Genomic DNA, 18673 nt, shown 5'->3' with positions numbered 1-18673 from the left:
TCACCCCTAAGGGGTTGAAATAGGGGTTTGAAATTTGTGTAGTTTCCCGATACTAGGCGAACGTCTTATCCACTAGGCTATCACGATTTTTATAATAAGTAATAACACGTAAAATAAAAATTCTACAACAGAATCGAATACGGGACCTTTAGATACAAAGTGCGTCGTGAAATGTATTCAATTACAGGTGAAATGAGCCAAAAACCAATATTTGGTGTGCCCTCGCCCGACGGATAGATGTCTCGTAAAATGCCTGGTTTACACTGAGGGGACATCTGGGAAACAGGGGTAGAAGTCATAAGACACTAGCGACAACAAGGGTACAATAATAGAATAGACGAAAAACCGGCCAAGGGCAAGTCAGACTCGCGCACTGAGGTTTCCGTACTACAATCGTATTTTATCGACATTTTGCACGGTAAATCAAAAACTTAATCTTACTTTGAAAGTTGAAAATAGCAATATTTATTCATGGACTAACTTATGCCATGAATACATAAAATAAAAATTCGATTTACAATATTATGCCAAGTTATAATACACTGGCTTATTTCCACGACTTCATCCGCTTGGACTAAACATGAAAAGAAAAGCCCTAAATCACTCACTGACTCATTCATCAACGCCTAGTCAAAGCCCTTTGGCATCGAAAGCTGAAATTTAGCACAAATGTTCCTTTTATAATGTAGACAAGGAAAATGGCCAGATTTTTTTAAATTCTCATGGCAGCAAAGTAGCAGGAGGTTACCAGTCTAAATCTACAGAAGGAAAAGATAAGGGAAAAGGACTGATAAACTGACTGCTCTATCAACGCACAGCTCAAACTACTGGACGGATCGGGCTGAAATTTGGCAGGCAGATAGCTATTATGACGTAGGCATCTGCTAAGAAAGGATTTTCTAAAATTCAATCCCTAAGGGGTTAAAAATAGAGTTTTGAAATTTGTGTAGTCGCGGGCGTAAGTTAAACCGTACTAATATTATAAATGCGAAATTGTGTCTGTCTGTCTGTCTGTCTGTCTACTAGCTTTTCACGGCTCAAACGTTCAACCGATTTTGACGAAATTTGGTACAGAGGTAGCTTGCAAGCCGGGGAAGGACATAGGCTACTTTTTATCCCGGAAAATTTAAAAGTTCCCACAGGATTTAAAAAAACCTAAATCCACGCGTACGAAGTCGCGGGCATCATTAAAATCGCTTCCGCCTATGTCTTGGGCAGCGTTTAATGGCGAGGTATCGATGGGTGACCCCGATGGAGTGAGACAACGTATTTTTACGATTGTGGCTTTTTTATATCCGTTGTACTGACGATGTGGATTGGCTCCTTCGATTTTTTTTATTAGAAACCGAAAGCACAGTTCACCACAGTTAGGGACCTTCTAACAAAACGTCGAGGCTTCGACGTCACTGGTAAGCGTCAAATTTTAGTACATTTTGACGCAGGTAGCCCTAAAGTAGCCCTATTTTTCTTTGATTTTAGGTCACCATAGCCTAATATTTGACATATCGTCGATTTAGGATCAAACCGAGAGTTTCCTCACTCTAGTCTAAATATATAAAAGGAAAAGGTGACTGACTGACTGACTGATAGATCTATCAACGCACAGTTCAAACTACTAGACGGATCGGGCTGAAATTTGGCATGCAGATAGCTATTACGACGTAGGCATCCGCTAAGAAAGGATTTTTGAAAATTCAACCCCTAAGGGGGTGAAATAGGGGTTTTAAATTAGTGTAGTCCACGTGGACGAAGTCGCGAGCATAAACTAGTTCACTCATAAACCTTCAGATAAGCAAAGCTCACAGGCGAATGCTACACACTCGGCTACGATTGTTTTTTTTATAGAATATTAAATGATGCCCGCGACTTCGTCCGCGTGGATTTAGGTTTTTGAAAATCCCGTGGGAACTCTTTAATTTTCCTGGATCAAAAGTAGCCTTTGTCCTTCCCCGGGATGCAAGCTATCTCTGTACCAAATTTCATCAAAGTCGGTTAAACGGATGGGCCGTGAAAAGACAGCAGACAGACAGACAGACAGACAGTCAGATGGACAGACAGACAAGACACACTTTCGCATTTATAATATTAGTATGGATTAGCCATGTTAAACGACTAATATTCCCCTTTCCTCTCCAACTAAGCGTCAGGCTTGTGCTAGGAGTAGGTACGACAATAGTGCAACGGGCGGGGTTTGAACCGTCGACTTTTCGGTTTTCAGTCCACTCCTACCGGTTGAGCTATTGATGCTCTAAATTTTGAGAATTGAGAATTGACAGCGGAGGCTTCGTAACAGGGTCCCGTTGGCACCTTCCGGGTCCGGAACCCTAAAAACATCGTAGGTACCAATGTACACTGCCTGTAGTATACCCAAATCTTCTAATATGCAGTTGGGATATCAAACGTATACACGGTTCACCCTTTTTTGTTACATGTAATCTTGTAATACCGTGTAATATGCTGTAGTACGATGTAGGCTTTACCTAACTACGTACTGAAAAGATAATAATATAACATGTATAATTGAACTCCTCACGCGCCATTTTAACTTTTTCTGTAAAATTTCAAAATTTCTTTTTGTATCAAAAGTACGATTTATACCTTATTTTCAAGGTGATGGTGATTCGTACTTTTGACATGACAGTCGACCCATGGAGTTAAAATGGCGCGTGAGGAGTCGTTTTATAAGGGTTTGAAATTCTTCAGTCCACGCGGACGAAGTCGCGAGCCTATAAGCTAGTTTATATTTATTTTAAAAAGCAAGGAATTGCACCTTTATTGGAAGACGAAATTCGTGTAAACAGTGACAAGTGTAAAGTGCGCTCGTGGGAGGGATATGTATTACATCTAAATATATAAAAGGAAAAGGTGACTGACTGACTGACTGATCTACCAACGCACAGCTCAAACTACTGGACGGATCGGGCTGAAATTTGACATGCAGATAGGTATTATAACGTACCTAGGCATCCGCTAAGACAGGATTTTTGATAATTCAATCTCTAAGGAGGTGAAATAGGGGTTTGAAAATTGTGAAGTCCACGCGGACGAAGTCGCGAGCCTAAGGTAGTTTATATTTATTTTTAAAATCAAGGAATTGCACCTTTGTTGGAAGACGAAATTCGTCTAAAGACGAATGTTTTGAAGACGAATTTCGTCTAAACAGTGACAAGTGTAAAGTGCGCTGGTACCGTCGTGGGAGGGATATGTATTACAAATCTATTACTCCCCCATCCTCAGTCACGCTCTAATTGCGGAGGGCCGGCGGAGCCCTGGACGGTGCTATGCAACATGAGCGTGCAGGTCATAAAGGCATAAATGCAGTGCTTACCCCAGTTGTAATGGCTCAATGCATATTCTTCATTATGACCTGCCATTAAACAGGTTTTCACCTAACTAATGCCTGGCTTCAAACTCTGTGCACGCGACTGAACATGAGCCAGTTTCTCCTTTCTACTATCGTACCGCAAGCATCGCCAAGGTCTGCCCCCGTACGTAGTCGAAATTCCACGGATACGTACGAAGCGATTTGCCTCCTCATTTCTAATTCGAACCGCTGAGATTTGGAACACCTTTCCAGCATCAGTTTTCCCCTCCAATTATAACATGGGTACCTTCAAGACAAGAGTGAATAACTGAATAGGTATCTTCTAGGTGAACGCACTCCATCTTAGGCTGCATCATCACTTGTCATCCAGGTCTGATTGCAGCCAAGCGCTAGTCTAAATATATAAAAGCGAAATACCACTCACTCACTCACTCTCACTGATTCACGAAATCTCAGAAACTATTAAGCCTACAAACTTGAAATTTGGTAGGTATGTTCTTTAAAGGACGTAGGTGTCAGCTAAGATATGGTTTTGATAAATTCCCCCCCTAAGGTTGTGAATGGGATGGGGGGGGGGGCTCGAAGGTTGTATGAAAGTCCTATGTTTTTGAAGTTAGACACATGAAAAACGACATTTAGGTTAGTAGCTTTAAATAATAAAAATCTGTATAAGTCTATTTGGAAAATTCCCCCCTTAAGGGTGGTAAAATAGGGGGGAAAAGGTTTAATATAATTTTTTTACCTATTGTTATTTTTACTTGAAATTTGAAACGTAGGTTCTTTCTAGGGGGTAGGTATCAGATAAGAAAGGATCTAACTAAATTCTCCCAATAAGGGGGTGAAATGGGGGCTTAAAAGTTATATGAAAATCCTGTTTTTGAAGTTAGAGATATGAAAAGTGGCATTTAGGTATTCTGGATTCCGTGCCTTAAGGTGAGACTGAGTGAGTAGGTAAGTGCGGCCTTTTGCAGCGGGAAAATTTTCAGATCTCATGAGAAACCAGAAATTTTACGCGGACGAAGTCGCGGGCAACTGCTAGTCTATAATATTAAAATGAATGGCTGAATGTGTTGCTGATCGCAAATCTCGAGACCAGCGGAACCGATTTCGCTAATTCTTTTTTTATAATATTCCTTGAAGAACGAGGATGGTTCTTACGAAGAAAAAAATTTGAAAATTGTAAGTATTAAAAAAAAAAAAAGAATTCATTGTTAGCCGGTACGAAGTTCGCCGGCTCAGCTAGTAATATTTAAAAAAAAGTCAGATCTAGTTTAAACGATTATAGTTTTAATAAAAAAATTGAGTTCATATTGCATAACAGCATCCAAAAAAGCATCGCCATGAATTGTTGGGAGCTTTTAAATCCCGTTTAGCAAGCTTCGTCGATTGTGCAGCGAATATAAATAATGCGTGCTCGCAAATACGGGCGCGGCCGGGAGGCGAGCCGTGTTTCACCAATATTTTATTTATTTTTACCATTTTTACTTTATTTTATTTTGTAACATAGTGGTATGTGGGTGACGGAATACTTTACTATATCCATGCAAAGAATCACATCGATACTTTTTTTTTTTTTTAAAGAATATTAGCCATGTTAAATGACTAATATTCCCCTTTCCTCTCCAATTAAGCGTCGAGCTTGTGCTAGGAGTAGGTACGACAATAGTGCAACGGGCGGGGTTTGAACCGCCGACCTTTCGGTTTTCAGTCCACTCCTATACCGGTTGAGCTATTGAGGCTCTGAACCTAAACCTAAACCTATACCAACCTATAACGAGCTCCCTGGCGCAGTGGTAAGCGTTGTGGTCTTATTAGCGGGAGGTCCTGGGTTCGATTCCTGGCGGGGATTTGGAATTTTATAATTTCTTAATTTCTGATCTGGTCTAGTGGGAGGCTTCGGCCGTGGCTAGTTACCACCCTACCGGCAAAGCCGTGCCGCCAAGCGATTTAGCGTTCCGGTACGATGCCGTGTAGAAACCGAAGGGGCATGGGTTTATTAAAAACTGCCATACCCCTTCCAGGTTAGCCCGCTTTCATCTTAGACAGCATCGTCACTTACCACCAGGTGAGATTGCAGTCAAGGGCTAACTTGTATCTGAATTTAAAAAAAAAAAAATTGAGAGAATCACTAACTACATAGGTCTCTTGTAGGGACTTCCACACGTCACGGTCCTGCGCCGCCTGAATCCAGCGGCTCCCTGCGACTCGTCTGATGTCGTCCGTCCACCTAGTGGGGGGTCTTCTAACGCTGCGTCTTCCGGTACGAGGTCGCCATTCCAACACCTTGGGACCCCAACGTCTATCGGTTGTACGAACTATGTGCCCTGCCCATTGCCACTTTGCACAGCTTTGCAACATACTTTAACATTATTATGTCTGAAATAAAGAAACCGGCCGAGTGCGAATCAGATTCGCGCATTGAGGGTTCCGTACTACAGTCGTATTTTTTTGATATTTTGCTCAATAAATCAAAAACTATAATGCATAAAAATAAATAAAAATGTGTTTTAGGATGTCCATGTAAAGCCCTTTCATATGATACCCTTTTTGGTATACCTATTAATTTTACTTTCAGCGTATGGCAACTTGACCTGTCTACTATAGATTCTCTTTTAACCGTAGACCCTTACGTAGACCGTAGACGGAGAACGTAGGTCGTAGATCACTTCGTAGTAGATCGTAGCAGGTTTACAGACGAGAGCCGACAACAGCTGATAGCCTAGTGGTTAAGACTTGGTCGTTGTATTCAGGGAGTCCAGAATTCGATCACGGACAAACAACTCTAACTTCCAATTCATCTGTATTTACAGCAATACGATACCCCACTTGGTATTAATTGATCGTTTTGATCGCTTTCGATTTATCGTGCAAAATGTCGAAAAAAATACGACTGTAGTACGGAATCCTCGTTGCGCGAGCCTGACTCGCACTTGGCCGGTTTTTTAGGGTTCCGTACCTCAAAAGGAAAAACGGAACCCTTATAGGATCACTTTGTTGTCTATCTCTCTGTCTGTCTGTCTGTCTGTCAGTCAAGAAAACTACAGGGTACTTCCCGTTGACCTAGAATCATGGAATTTGGCAGGTAGGTAGGTCAGGTCTTATAGCAGACATTAGGGGAAAAATTGTGGTCACGAACTAATTAGTATTTTCAATTTTCGAAGTAAGATAACTATATCAAGTGCGGTATCATTTGAAAGGGTTTCACCTGTGGATTCTAAAACAGATTTTTATTTATTTTCATGCATCATAGTTTTTAAATTATCGTGCAAACTGTCGAAAAAATACGACTGTAGTACGGAACCCTCTATGTGCGAGCCTGACTCGCACTCGGCCGTTTTTTTGTTATTATTTAAATTTCTCCCCCCAAATCAAAATTCGTAAACACGGTAAGCATTGTAATTCAAGCCATACCGAAGACACCGGCCCGCCCGAGCGGAATAATATTTTAATCCAATCGCAAACAGATGTTTAAATACGAATCTTATTATTTTTAGTAGGGTAAAGCCACCCATTTACGGTAATATGAAAAACGTTTTATTTAAAGGTTTTTAAATGCATGTTATGTTAAATTATGAAAGTTTGTAAAACCGACGGGTCTTCAAATCTTGCTTAGATGTTTTAGATTAAAATCAGTACCCTTATTATAAATGCGAAAGTGTGTTTGTTGGTTGGTTTGACCTTCAATCACGTGGCAACGGAGCAACGGATTGACGTGATTTTTTGCATGAGTACTGTCAAAGCCCGCAGCTTCCTTCGCATGGATTTAGGTTTTTAAAAATCCCGTGGGAACTCGTTGGTTTTCCGGGATAAAAGATAGCCTATGTCACTGTCCAGGTCTTTGACTATACCCATGCAAAAAACCACGTCAACCGGTTGCACCGTTGCAACGTTATTGAAGGACAAACCAACACAAACAAACATACTTTCGCATTTATAATAGGGTACTGATTAGTATTTAGGTTTATTATATACACCACCTCCCACTGTCCATTTGTTCGTTTTCTCCCCAGCGAGCGTGAAGGTTGTCTGGAAGAGATCGCTATTTAGCGATAAGACCACCTTTTTGTACCTACATTTTTAGATTTCTTTTTTGTAACCTGTCATTTGTGTTTTCTGGTGCAATAAAGAATTTTCACACATACATTTTTTTTGAAAATTATCTAGACGAATAACTTGTACAGTACGCGGCAGAAAATAATGTACATCGACTTTTAGAATGAGACTAGCTTATGCTCGCGACTTCGTCCGCGTGGACTACACAAATTTCAAACCCCTATTTCACCCCCTTAGGGGTTGTATTTTCAAAAATCCTTTCTTAGCGGATGCCTACGTCATAATAGCTATCTGCATGCCAAATTTCAGACCGATCCGTCCAGTAGTTTGAGCTGTACGTTGATAGATCAGTCAGTCAGTCAGTCAGTCAGTCAGTCAGTCAGTCAGTCACCTTTTCTTTTATATATTTAGAAGATTTCGGCCTTGTAGAGCATTGACTCTGTCACTCTTTATTGATCTCTACAACAAAGACAATGCTCTGAAAAACCGCTATCTCTTTCTAAAGGTCGATGTACATTATTTTCTGCCGTGTACTGTACCATGTACGTAATTATTGTTGATTAGATAACTGATGATGATGATGATATTAGATGACTACTTTAATCCTAAGTATAATGTATTTCACGCAAATCTGCACGCCCCGGCCGTAGGCATTATATTGATAAGATTGATTTGAAGATGTTTTAATATAAAAAACAATATTTGTATTTTTCTAAAAACATTATTAACGGACCTGACACAAGAATAGAAGACATATGTATTCGCTTCATCTTCGGCCTACGAAAGACCATGTATCAGAGTTCCGTGCTAAACTAAAGTGGCTGCCAGTATCTCGGCGGAGGGAGATGCACGCTTTGTCGCTCCTATATCGTATTCTGTACTACCCTCAAACACCATCATATTTAAAAGAACGGTTTTCCTATCTTGGTGAGAACCATCAGTTCTCCCTCCGCTCCAGCACCGACAATAAGCTTATGACTCCACACAGCTGCACGGTATACTATGGTAACTCTTTCACCACTAACAGTGTCAAGCTCTGGAATTCTCTCCCAGCTGAAATACGTCAGGCGAAATCCTTAAACACCTTCAAAAATCGTTTGAAGAACTATTATTTATCTACGTAAACAGAATTATGTAGTATATTATAGAGATATTATGTATACAGGTATATATATATATATTTATATATATTTGTGTATTATTAGAATGTACTGTGTATGTAGTCTAATTTATAATAATATAATATACCTAAGGCCATTTTCGGCTGCCGCACCAACCCGTGCTTTCGTGATTCCTTTGGTCAAAGGTTGCCTGGAAGAGATCGCTTTAGCGATAAGGCCGCCTTTGCATGCTACAGCTATTAGATTAAGATCCTGTATTGTGTTTTTTCAATGTTTACTTTGTGTTGTGTGCAATAAAGTGTAAATAAATAAATAAATAAATAAATTATTTTGACTTTTGGATAATGTTTTATAAGTTTGCTGCTTTGTCCTTCAATCACGTCGCTACGGAGCAACGAATCGACGTGGTTTTTTCTATACCATGCTATCATCATCATGATCAACCCATCGCCGGCTCACTACAGAGCACGGGTCTCCTCTCAGAGTGAGAAGGGTTTTGGCCATAGTCTACCACGCCGGCCATGAGCGGATTGGTAGACTTCACACACGTTTGAGAATATTATGGAGAACTCGCAGGCATGCAGGTTCCCTCACGATGTTTTCCTTCACCGTTAAAGCGAGTGATATTTAATTAGGTAATTAAAACGCACATAACTCCGAAAAGTCAGAGGTGCGTGCCCGGGATCGAACACCCGACCTCCGATTAGAAGGCGGACGTCCTAACCACACACACACACATCACTATCACAGCTAATAAAATAAACCAACTATAGGTATAGACAAATACCTGCAGGGTGATTCGTTTCGAAACCCCCCCCCCCCAACCCCCCCAACCCCCCCCCCCCCCCCCCCCCCGAAGCTTTAGTTTATACTTTTAGTAATTAATTTTCACCATTACATCATTTTACGTTGGGGTCTCAAGGTGCTGGAATGGCGACCTTGCACCGGAAGACGCAGCGCTGGAAGACCCCCCACTAGGTGGACGGACGACATCAGACGAGTCGCAGGGAGCCGCTGGATGGCGGCGGCGCAAGACCGTGGCGTGTGGAAGTCCCTACAAGAGACCTATGTCCAGCAGTGGACGTCTATCGGTTGATTATGATGATGATGATGATGATGATAGCATCACTATCTTACAAATTTAACAGTATAAAGAGTAAATGTTTTGAGTTTGAGTTATAAACTTTACCTCAACAAAATCGGGGTTTGTCAGATTGAATATTACAATTTATATTTTAGTTTTAATTTAATGTTTTTTTGTTTTACTTTTTATTTAGATATTTAAAAAATTGTATAGGTACGCTTTCTATTAAATGAAAATTATAATTATATAAAATTCAAAGTCCTGACTGACTGACTGACTGACATAGATATCAACGCACGGCCCAAACCGCTGGTCCTAAAGACATGAAATTTGGAGGGTCTATTCTTTGTACAGAGTAGGTGTCCACTAAGAAAGGATTTTTCAAAATTCCACCCCTAAGTGGGTTAAATGGGGGATGGAAGTTTGTATGAAAGTCGGTAATTTTTCAAGTTATTTGCATGAAAATTGGTATTTGGGTTTTCGGTCACAAATGAAGAAATACGTGTACGTAAAATAGGGGATGAAAGTTTGAATGGGAAAGTTTTATGATTGTTAATTAATTTGTGGAAAGTAGGTTCTTTATAAGACTTAGGTGTCAGCTAAGAAACGGTTTTCAGGAAATCCTTCCCTAAGAGGGTAGAATGAGGGTTGAAAGGTTATAAGAAAGTTCTATGTTTTAAAAAAATGCCATTTGTTTCCTGTAGGCCACGCGGGCGAAGCCGCGGGCAAAAGCTAGTTATAAATAAATTGTATTAATGAATTTAAAATAAGTAAATAATATAAGTAAATATCAATGGCGAATACATCTCACACTTGCGATTTGCAGACGACATAGTTATATTGGCGGAATCGCTGCAAGACCTTGAAGAAATGCTGACCGACCTTAGCTGTTCTTCCAGACGAGTAGGTCTCGGGATGAACGTGGACAAAACGAAAGTCATGTTTAATGGGTACGTTATCCCGAGATCCATCTCTGTCGAAAATGTCAGCATCGAAGTTGTTCAAGAATACAACTACCTAGGACAAGTAATACAACTTGGTAGGAACAACTTCGACAAGGAAGCTGACAGAAGAATACAGCTGGGCTGGGCAGCATTTGGTAAATTGCGTCAAGTCTTCAATTCGTCGATACCCCAAAGCCTAAAGACGAAAGTCTTTAATGAGTGTGTCCTACCTGTGATGACGTATGGCGCTGAGACGTGGACAGTGGACACTGACAGTTGGCCTTGTCCACAAGTTCAAAGTCGCTCAGCGGGCTATGGAGCGGGCTATGTTGGGTATCTCTCTGAGGGACAAAATCCGTAACGAGGAAATCCGTAGAAGAACCAGAGTGACCGACATAGCCCAACGAATTAGCCAGCTGAAGTGGCAGTGGGCAGGCCACGTCTGCCGCAGAACCGATGGCCGCTGGGGCAGACGTGTTCTGGAGTGGAGACCGCGTATCAGCAAGCGCAGTGTGGGACGACCTCCAACCCGCTGGACTGACGACCTTAAGAAGATAGCGGGAAGTGGGTGGATGAGGAAGGCGGAGGATCGTGTGTGGTGGCGTGCTCTTGGGAAGGCCTATGTCCAGCAGTGGACGCAAATAGGCTGAATGATTGATTGATTGAAATAATATATCTTCAGAAACTGCGTTTGAAGTAATAAGATTTTATCATAGAGATTATTTCAAAATAACGTGTAAATAGCAGGATGATCGTATGTAAATAATGTACTGAACAATTGCGAATTGTTTTGCCTTTATCGTAATCGGACATTATCATTATGAGTAGGTATTTCTTGCTGATGGATTTATGTTTTTCCATTTTGATAAGATTTTCGCTATCGTGTTTTAATTCCTTAATGCTGGATCGTGGAAGTTCTTTGGCTTTGTATAAAAGAAATGAATAGATAGCATTGTTTTTTTTAAATTTTGTTGACCTTAGCGTTGATTAATACTGAACGGAAGCAATCGGCATTGCATTCAGTATAAGATAATAAATTGATTGGTTACAGTACAGCTATTGTTTTTTTAGGGTTCCGTACCTCAAAAGGAAAAACGGAACCCTTCTAGGATCACTTTGTTGTCTGTCTGTCAAGAAACCTGCAGGGTACTTCACGTTGACCTAGAATCATGAAATTTGGCAGGTAGGTAGATCTTATAGCTGACATTTGGGGAAAAATCCGAAAACTGTGAATTTAGGGTTAGAACACACAAAAAAATTTAAATTGTGGTCCTGAACTAATAATTATTATTTTCAATTTTCTAAGTAAGATAACTATATCAAGTGGGGTATCATATGAAAGGTCTTCACCTGTGCATTCTAAAACAGATTTTTATTTATTTTGATTTATCATAGTTTTGATTTATCGTGCAAAATGCCGAAGAAATACCCGAGTACGGAGCCCTCGGTGCGCGAGTCTGACTCGCACTTGGTTGGTTTTTTTAAATTGTGAAGGGTGCTAATGGTATTCTATTACCACATCTATTGGTTAGCCTCCACTGGCCGTCCGTCTGTCCGTTAACATTTTGAAAATTCAACGCCTACATGGTTACCCTCTTAGGGATTTAAAAATTTCAAATCCCTATTTTACCCCCTTAGGCGTAGTCCACGCGGACGAAGTCGCGGGCATAAGCTAGTCATCAATAAATTACTATTGTCCTAAGAAATACTGCGTAGAAGCCAAATAGAGAAACCGTTTTTCTAATCTGATACTGCACTTTTTCTTTAACTGCGTATGCAATCAATTAAATTCAATAGGTCGGTAACTGGTACCTTAACCCTATAGCAGGAAAACAAAAGATTTTAACACTGACGTTTATCCCACGTGAAAAGGAAGTAGATTAAGGTTCAGTTGCATAACAGGCGGATAAAATCACGTTCCGATTAGCGTTAAACCTTGACGTGCACTAATACAAAGCAAAGTGACAGTTTCTCTGCGTATTGTCTACACTGAGAGGAACGTTTCACGTCATGCATTTCCAGACACTTAGTATGGTGGTAGCCCCCTGCCAGACACCTTTAAAGTTTAATAAATAATTAGCGTTTTCCACAATTGCAAAGTAATATTTACGATTGTACGGTGTACTTACATCTCCTGAGGATGCTCCGGTGTCGGGGCGAAACGTGTGTCGTGTGTGTTTTGGGATTTGTGTAGTGCTACGTGTTGGTGATGCGTATTGCTTGCCTGGTGGCTGGTTTGTCCTGCATGTTTAGCAGTGGGAGAGCGGGTGGTGCATGCCGCATGCTGCATGTTGCACCATACAGATTTGATCTGTATGGAGCAAATTAAGCTTTTAATTCATTGTATATCATGGACTTCCGCAAAGTAACGCCTGCTTCTATACAACATATAGGTACACAGATGATGATGAAGGTGAATATAAACTGTAACCGTAACATAACTTTAAACGCCTGTCATGCAACTGGACCTAAGCTGCATCAATGTAACTTTAAAGTCTTATCTTAATATGTGAAACCACAGAAATAATATGTTGACATAATTTCTCCATGATCTTTCTTCTAAATATATAAAAGGATTGACTGACTGACTGATCTATCAACGCACAGCTCAAACTACTGGACGGATCGGACTGAAATTTGGCATGCAGAAGCTATTATGATTTATGACGTAGTCAATAGGCATCCGCTAAGAAAGGATTTTTGAAAATTCAACCCCTAAGGGGGTGAAATAGGGGTTTGAAATTTGTGTAGTCCACGTGGACGAAGTCGCGAGCATAAGCTAGTTTTGTATATTTTTAAATTTTCACGGCAGCCTTTTTTAAATTTTAAATTTTTTATTGTTATAACGGCAATAGTAAAACAGATTCTGGTAAAAAATTCAATTCTCTAACAATTATGGTTTACAAGATACAGCCCGCTGACAGACAAACGGACAGACGGACAGCAGACTGTGAACGGGATTATTTAGGTACGGGACCCAAAAATGTAAATAATGAGACCAAAAGCGGTTTAATTTCCCAGTTTTCCCAGTTTCAGAGTTTGAAGCAGGTAGAGACACCTATTGCCAAGTAGATATGTTTCCCGCAAATTGCTGATGCGCGTGGACGCCATTTTAGTAAAAATATACCATCAGCTTAAACTTCAGTCTAGTGCTGACACTACTTCCAACATCAATGTTTTTACTTAAATATACGTCAAATGACGTCAAAATGACGATGTTAATGAGACATGGTTCCGGCGCAATAGCAATTTGCGGGACTTACATCATGACGTGTGAAATATTTAAAGTATTTTGGGTTAATATGGAATTTTTGAGGAATAAAAATATCATTTATAACTTAACTAGCTGATGCCCGCGACTTCGTCCGCGTGGAATCAGGTTTTTAAAAATCCCGTGGGAACTTTTTGATTTTCCGAGATAAAAGTGATGAGAAAAATGCGAAAGTGTGTTTGTTTGTTGGTTTGTCCTTCAATCACGTCGCAAAGGTGCAACGGATTGACGTGATTTTTTGCATGGGTATAGATAAAGACCTGGAGAGTGACATAGGCTACTTTTTATCCCGGACAATCAAATAGTTCCCACGGGATTTAAAAAAAAACCTAATTCCATGCGGACGAAGTCGCGGGCATCAGCGTGTTCAAAATATTTTATTAGCTGAAATTGATAATCCTATAGTTATTTTACAAAAAAAAAATAGTTTTACAACACAATTTTTTAATTTCGGATGTTAGTCAAAGTGCTGCTAACTGGTGTCTTCAAACGTTATACTTACGTCCTACTTACTCTTTTCACTAGATGGCGCTGATAACTGAGAAGCTGGAAACTGCATCTTTGGGTTTGCGTTTGGGATAAAATCTCAGGGTTTGATAACTTAGTACATGCTCAATATGTAAGAGGTCGTTGATTAACATTTTCTTTGAACATGTTCATAATGGCACTGATTCTGAGCACAACCTAATTTTAGAGTGTTCGCATGCTCTTCTTACTAATGTAATATGAAAAGGACAGACACAGTTTGACAGTTTTAAATTTAATTTTTGATGGTAAAACCCGTGATTTTAGCACGCAGTCGCGAACCTACTGTTTCAATTTGTATTTTGCACTAAAATTTAGAGTTTTTAAATGTAAAGTCATGTTCCGTTCCTTTTTTAGCATTAGTAAAAAGAAATGGATGCAGATACTCTAAATTTAGTTAAGAGAGAGACTAGAGAATCGGGGCCAATTATTTGACTTACTGCAGTCAGTAAGTCAGTTTCCCTTTCTTTTTATACATTTAGATAACCTTACAAACGTAAGTATGATTTCTTTGTTGTTTTGTCCCTTTCGGGTATACGCGTCTGGCAAGTCCGGCCATCTTGATCCGCTGTCTGAGGTGATGCTGATGAGTATGGCTAGGAACTCAAGGTCCACGGATCAGTTGTGGGACCGCAGCACTTGTATAAGTCCCGCAAATTGCTATTGCGCTGAAACCATGTCTCGTTATCATTGAAATGACGTCATTTTGACGTCAGCCGAAATAAAAATAAACTTACCACATCGACATAGGTAGTACTTTCAACTTCTTTGACTTCAGACAGACCATCAGCTCGAAACTTCAGTCTAGTGCTGACGTCACTAAAATCACGCTACGACGTGGCGCAGACTGGGAGCGCGCCTTTAGACTTCAAAAGCGGGCTGTCCGAATACTAGCACACGTACCGCAAGATACCCCAGCTCGGCCATATTTTTAACCGACTTCAAAAAAAGGAGGAGGTTCTCAATTCGTCAGATTTTTTTTTTTTTTTTATGTATGTTCCCCGATTACTCAAAGACGCCTGGACCGATTTTGAAAATTCTTTTTTTGTTTGAAAGGGTATACTTCAAAGTTGGTCCCATTTAAATTTGGTGAAGATCTGATGAACATCTTCGAAGATAGATACTGGAACTCCTCAACGGATAAGAGTAAATTGCTCGCGATCAGTGTAATAGCTTAGTAAACAGTAGATTTTTAACCAGTCATAGCATAATTCCATGGGACCACTAAAAATTGTGAAATAAATTTAAAAAAAAAAAAAAACCGACTTCGATACACAAACACTAAAAATTGAAAAATGATTTAATTTATTACCGAATATATTATGTATACAAGAGTTAATATAGTTCCATAATAATATTTTTTGGGGTCGGTGCCAATGAGGTGCCATTGTGGAGTCTCATAAAAATATGAAGTCTAGACGATTCGCGCAGCTAAAGCTAATTGGCACCGGCACCAAAAAGTATTATTATGGAACTATATTAACTCTTGTATACATAATATTTGGTAATAAATTAAATTAAAATAAATAATAAAATAAATTAAATTATTTTTCAATTTTTAGTGTTTGTGTATCGAAGTCGGTTTTTATTTTTTTTGTATTTTTTTTTTAAGAAATTAGGCATATTAACCCTACCCAGCTTACTCATTTTGCATGTTGCTATTTATGTGGCGCAACATAAAGATGAGTTTGTGAATAGGGGCAGTACAAAACTTTTTAACCTACGGCATCCTAATCGCCTAGTTGCAAAATACCACAGGCTTGAGAAAGCCTCGCGGACAGTGGTCGGAATGGGTCCCGAGGTTTATAATCGGATTCCCCATGACATAAAAAATGCGCAAAACAAGATTTTTAAAAGAAAAATGAAAAAATGGCTTTTCGAGGAGTCTTTCTATAGTTATAATGAATTTCTACTTGGGAAGATCCAAGACTAAATTGTTTACTTAACATTTATTTTATATTTTTTTAAAAATCTATTCTTGAAACAAGAATATGTTATTAAATATTAAGAAAAAGAATTTAAATTATTGTAATAGACGTATAATGTGTATTTATGAATAAATGATTATGACTATGACTATGACTATAATATGGATATATAGATGTGTGTGAGGGCGGGCGGGCGGGCGGTGCATATCGCATGCTGCATGTTGCACCACACAGGTTTGATCTGTTTCAACGGATTACAGCAAATACATATTATATAATGGTATTATTGTAGGCAATAAAATTTATGATTTGATTTGATTTAATTTGATTGGTATTGAAGAACGATGATCTCCTTCACCATTAAAGCAGTGGTTCCCGGGGTCGAATCCCGGACCCCCCAAATATGAGGCTTATGACTAACCACTAAGCTATCACCGCTCTGTCCGCAAAAACAACTTTAGACTTCGAAATAATAAGTCTAGACCTTATTGAAAAAAATATAATGAAAAATTCCGAGAAATCCGTGAAAACTGGATAAGGGTCTTATTAAAGACCGGAAGTCGGCTGAGCCGGAAATGGCCGAATAGTTAAAAGTTAGGCATTGTTATACTTGGACCCTAAAGCGTAGCGCACACCGCCTGAGCCGAAGTATAACATTCTTGGTACTAACTCAAACAGCCTTTTTTAAAACTCTGTACCCAAAGGCTGTCAATGGGACCTTATTACTAAGCCTCCGCTGTCCGTCCGTCTGTCTGTCTGTGGGTTGTATCTCGTGACCCATAATACGTGTACAAACCAAACGGGTGCGGATTTAATGAAAACTGCTATATACCTTTCGGGTTAGCCCGCTTTCATCTTAGACTGTATCATCACTTACCACCAGGTGAGATTGCAGTCAAGGGCTAACTTGTATCTGAGACGTTAGCCTCCTATACGGGAGGTCGGGGGTTCGATCCCAGGCACGCACTTTTAACTTTTCGGGCTATGTGTGTTTTAAGGTGGTTTTAAGCAATTAAATACCACTTGCTTTAACGGTGAAGGTTTGCATGATGCTTAAAACTATAAAAATAAATAAAAATCTGTTTTAGAATGTGCAGGTAAAGCCCTTTCATATGATATCCCCCTTGGTATAGTTATCTTACTTTGAATATTGAAAACACTAATATTTGTTCATGAACACTTTTTAATTTTTTTTCTGTGATGTAACCACAAATTCACGGTTTTCGGATTTATTCCTTTATAATTGTTAAAAATGTTGTTGTTTTGTTGTTGTTGTTTTGTTTTTATAAATGTTCTTGAAAACTTAAGCATCATCCAAAGGCGTCCATCCATCCATCCTTGAGGCGTAAAAATCGGAGGGCAAGATAAAGAAAATTCCTCAATTAAGCCACAAGACATTCGCATTTTTGTCACAATGAGTCAAAATCACTAGAAAATGATAATTATTAATCCATTGATAATTTATTGTGTTAATCGTGCTAAGGATTTAATGCTAATTCTTATAATTTTGCTACGTGTGAATCTTATACGTAGGTATTATAGTACGCGACAGATCGAAATTGCAATCGGGGTATGGGACGGGGGGAGACACCCCGCACACCCGCGCTATCCCTCACCGGGAATTTTTATTTGGGTATATCTATCTTATATATATATATATATATAAAAGGAAAAGGTGACTGACTGACTGACTGACTGAATGACTGACTGACTGACTGACTGATCTATCAACGCACAGCTCAAACTACTGGACGGATCGGGCTGAAATTTGGCATGCAGATAGCTATTATGACGTAGGCATCCGCTAAGAAAGGATTTTTGAAAATTCAACTCCTAAGGGGGTGAAATAAGGTTTTGAAATTTTGTAGTCCACGCGGACGAAGTCGCGAGCATAAGCTAGTTGATCCAATAAGAACCTTGCCAACAAACACCGGCCAAGTGCGAGTCAAACTCGTGCACCGAGGGTTCCGTATTACGGTCCTATTTTTTCGTCATTTTGCCCGATAAACCAACAACTGTTAGGTATTTTTATATTTTTTATAGTGTTTTATTACGATAAATGCAAAAAGGTGCGACACCTTTAGATCAGTCAGTCAGTCAGTTAAAAACCTAAATCCACGCGGACGAAGTCACGGGCATCAGCTAGTGTTTTTTTAATAGGGTTCAGTTGACAACCCTGGCTCTCAAACATAATAATCAATCACATTATCTTTGGCGATTTGCAGATTAATATAAAATAAGTTATTTTTGAAAAAGCCAGCCAGTTTCATGCGGGATTGCGAGAACTGCAAGCGGTTGGAGAGAAAGTCAACCGAAAATATTGCGTGTCAACCCTGACGCGATGATTGGTACGTTATATATTTTCTCACTAGCTGACCCGTTCCGGCTTCGCTCGGGTGGAATTCAGAAAATCAGTGTGGGG

At 39.6% G+C, this 18673-nt stretch overlaps 1 protein-coding gene across 1 annotated transcript in view; it reads right to left on the bottom strand.

Annotated features, from left to right (window-relative positions):
- Nucleotides 1-10390: 10390 nt before the first annotated feature.
- Nucleotides 10391-18673, bottom strand: part of LOC117994605 (uncharacterized) — a gene marked incomplete at its 5' end in the record, with an annotated part of 12518 nt that continues 4235 nt past the window's right edge. The window contains one exon of the mRNA XM_069508046.1: nt 10391-10600. Within this exon, the coding sequence (XP_069364147.1) occupies nt 10391-10600 (210 nt within the window). The remainder of the gene's footprint in view (nt 10601-18673) is intronic.

The sequence above is a fragment of the Maniola hyperantus genome, chromosome 27 (assembly GCF_902806685.2).
Source record: "Maniola hyperantus chromosome 27, iAphHyp1.2, whole genome shotgun sequence".
Taxonomy (NCBI): domain Eukaryota; kingdom Metazoa; phylum Arthropoda; class Insecta; order Lepidoptera; family Nymphalidae; genus Maniola; species Maniola hyperantus.
This window is presented reverse-complemented; position numbering and strand designations above follow the sequence as displayed.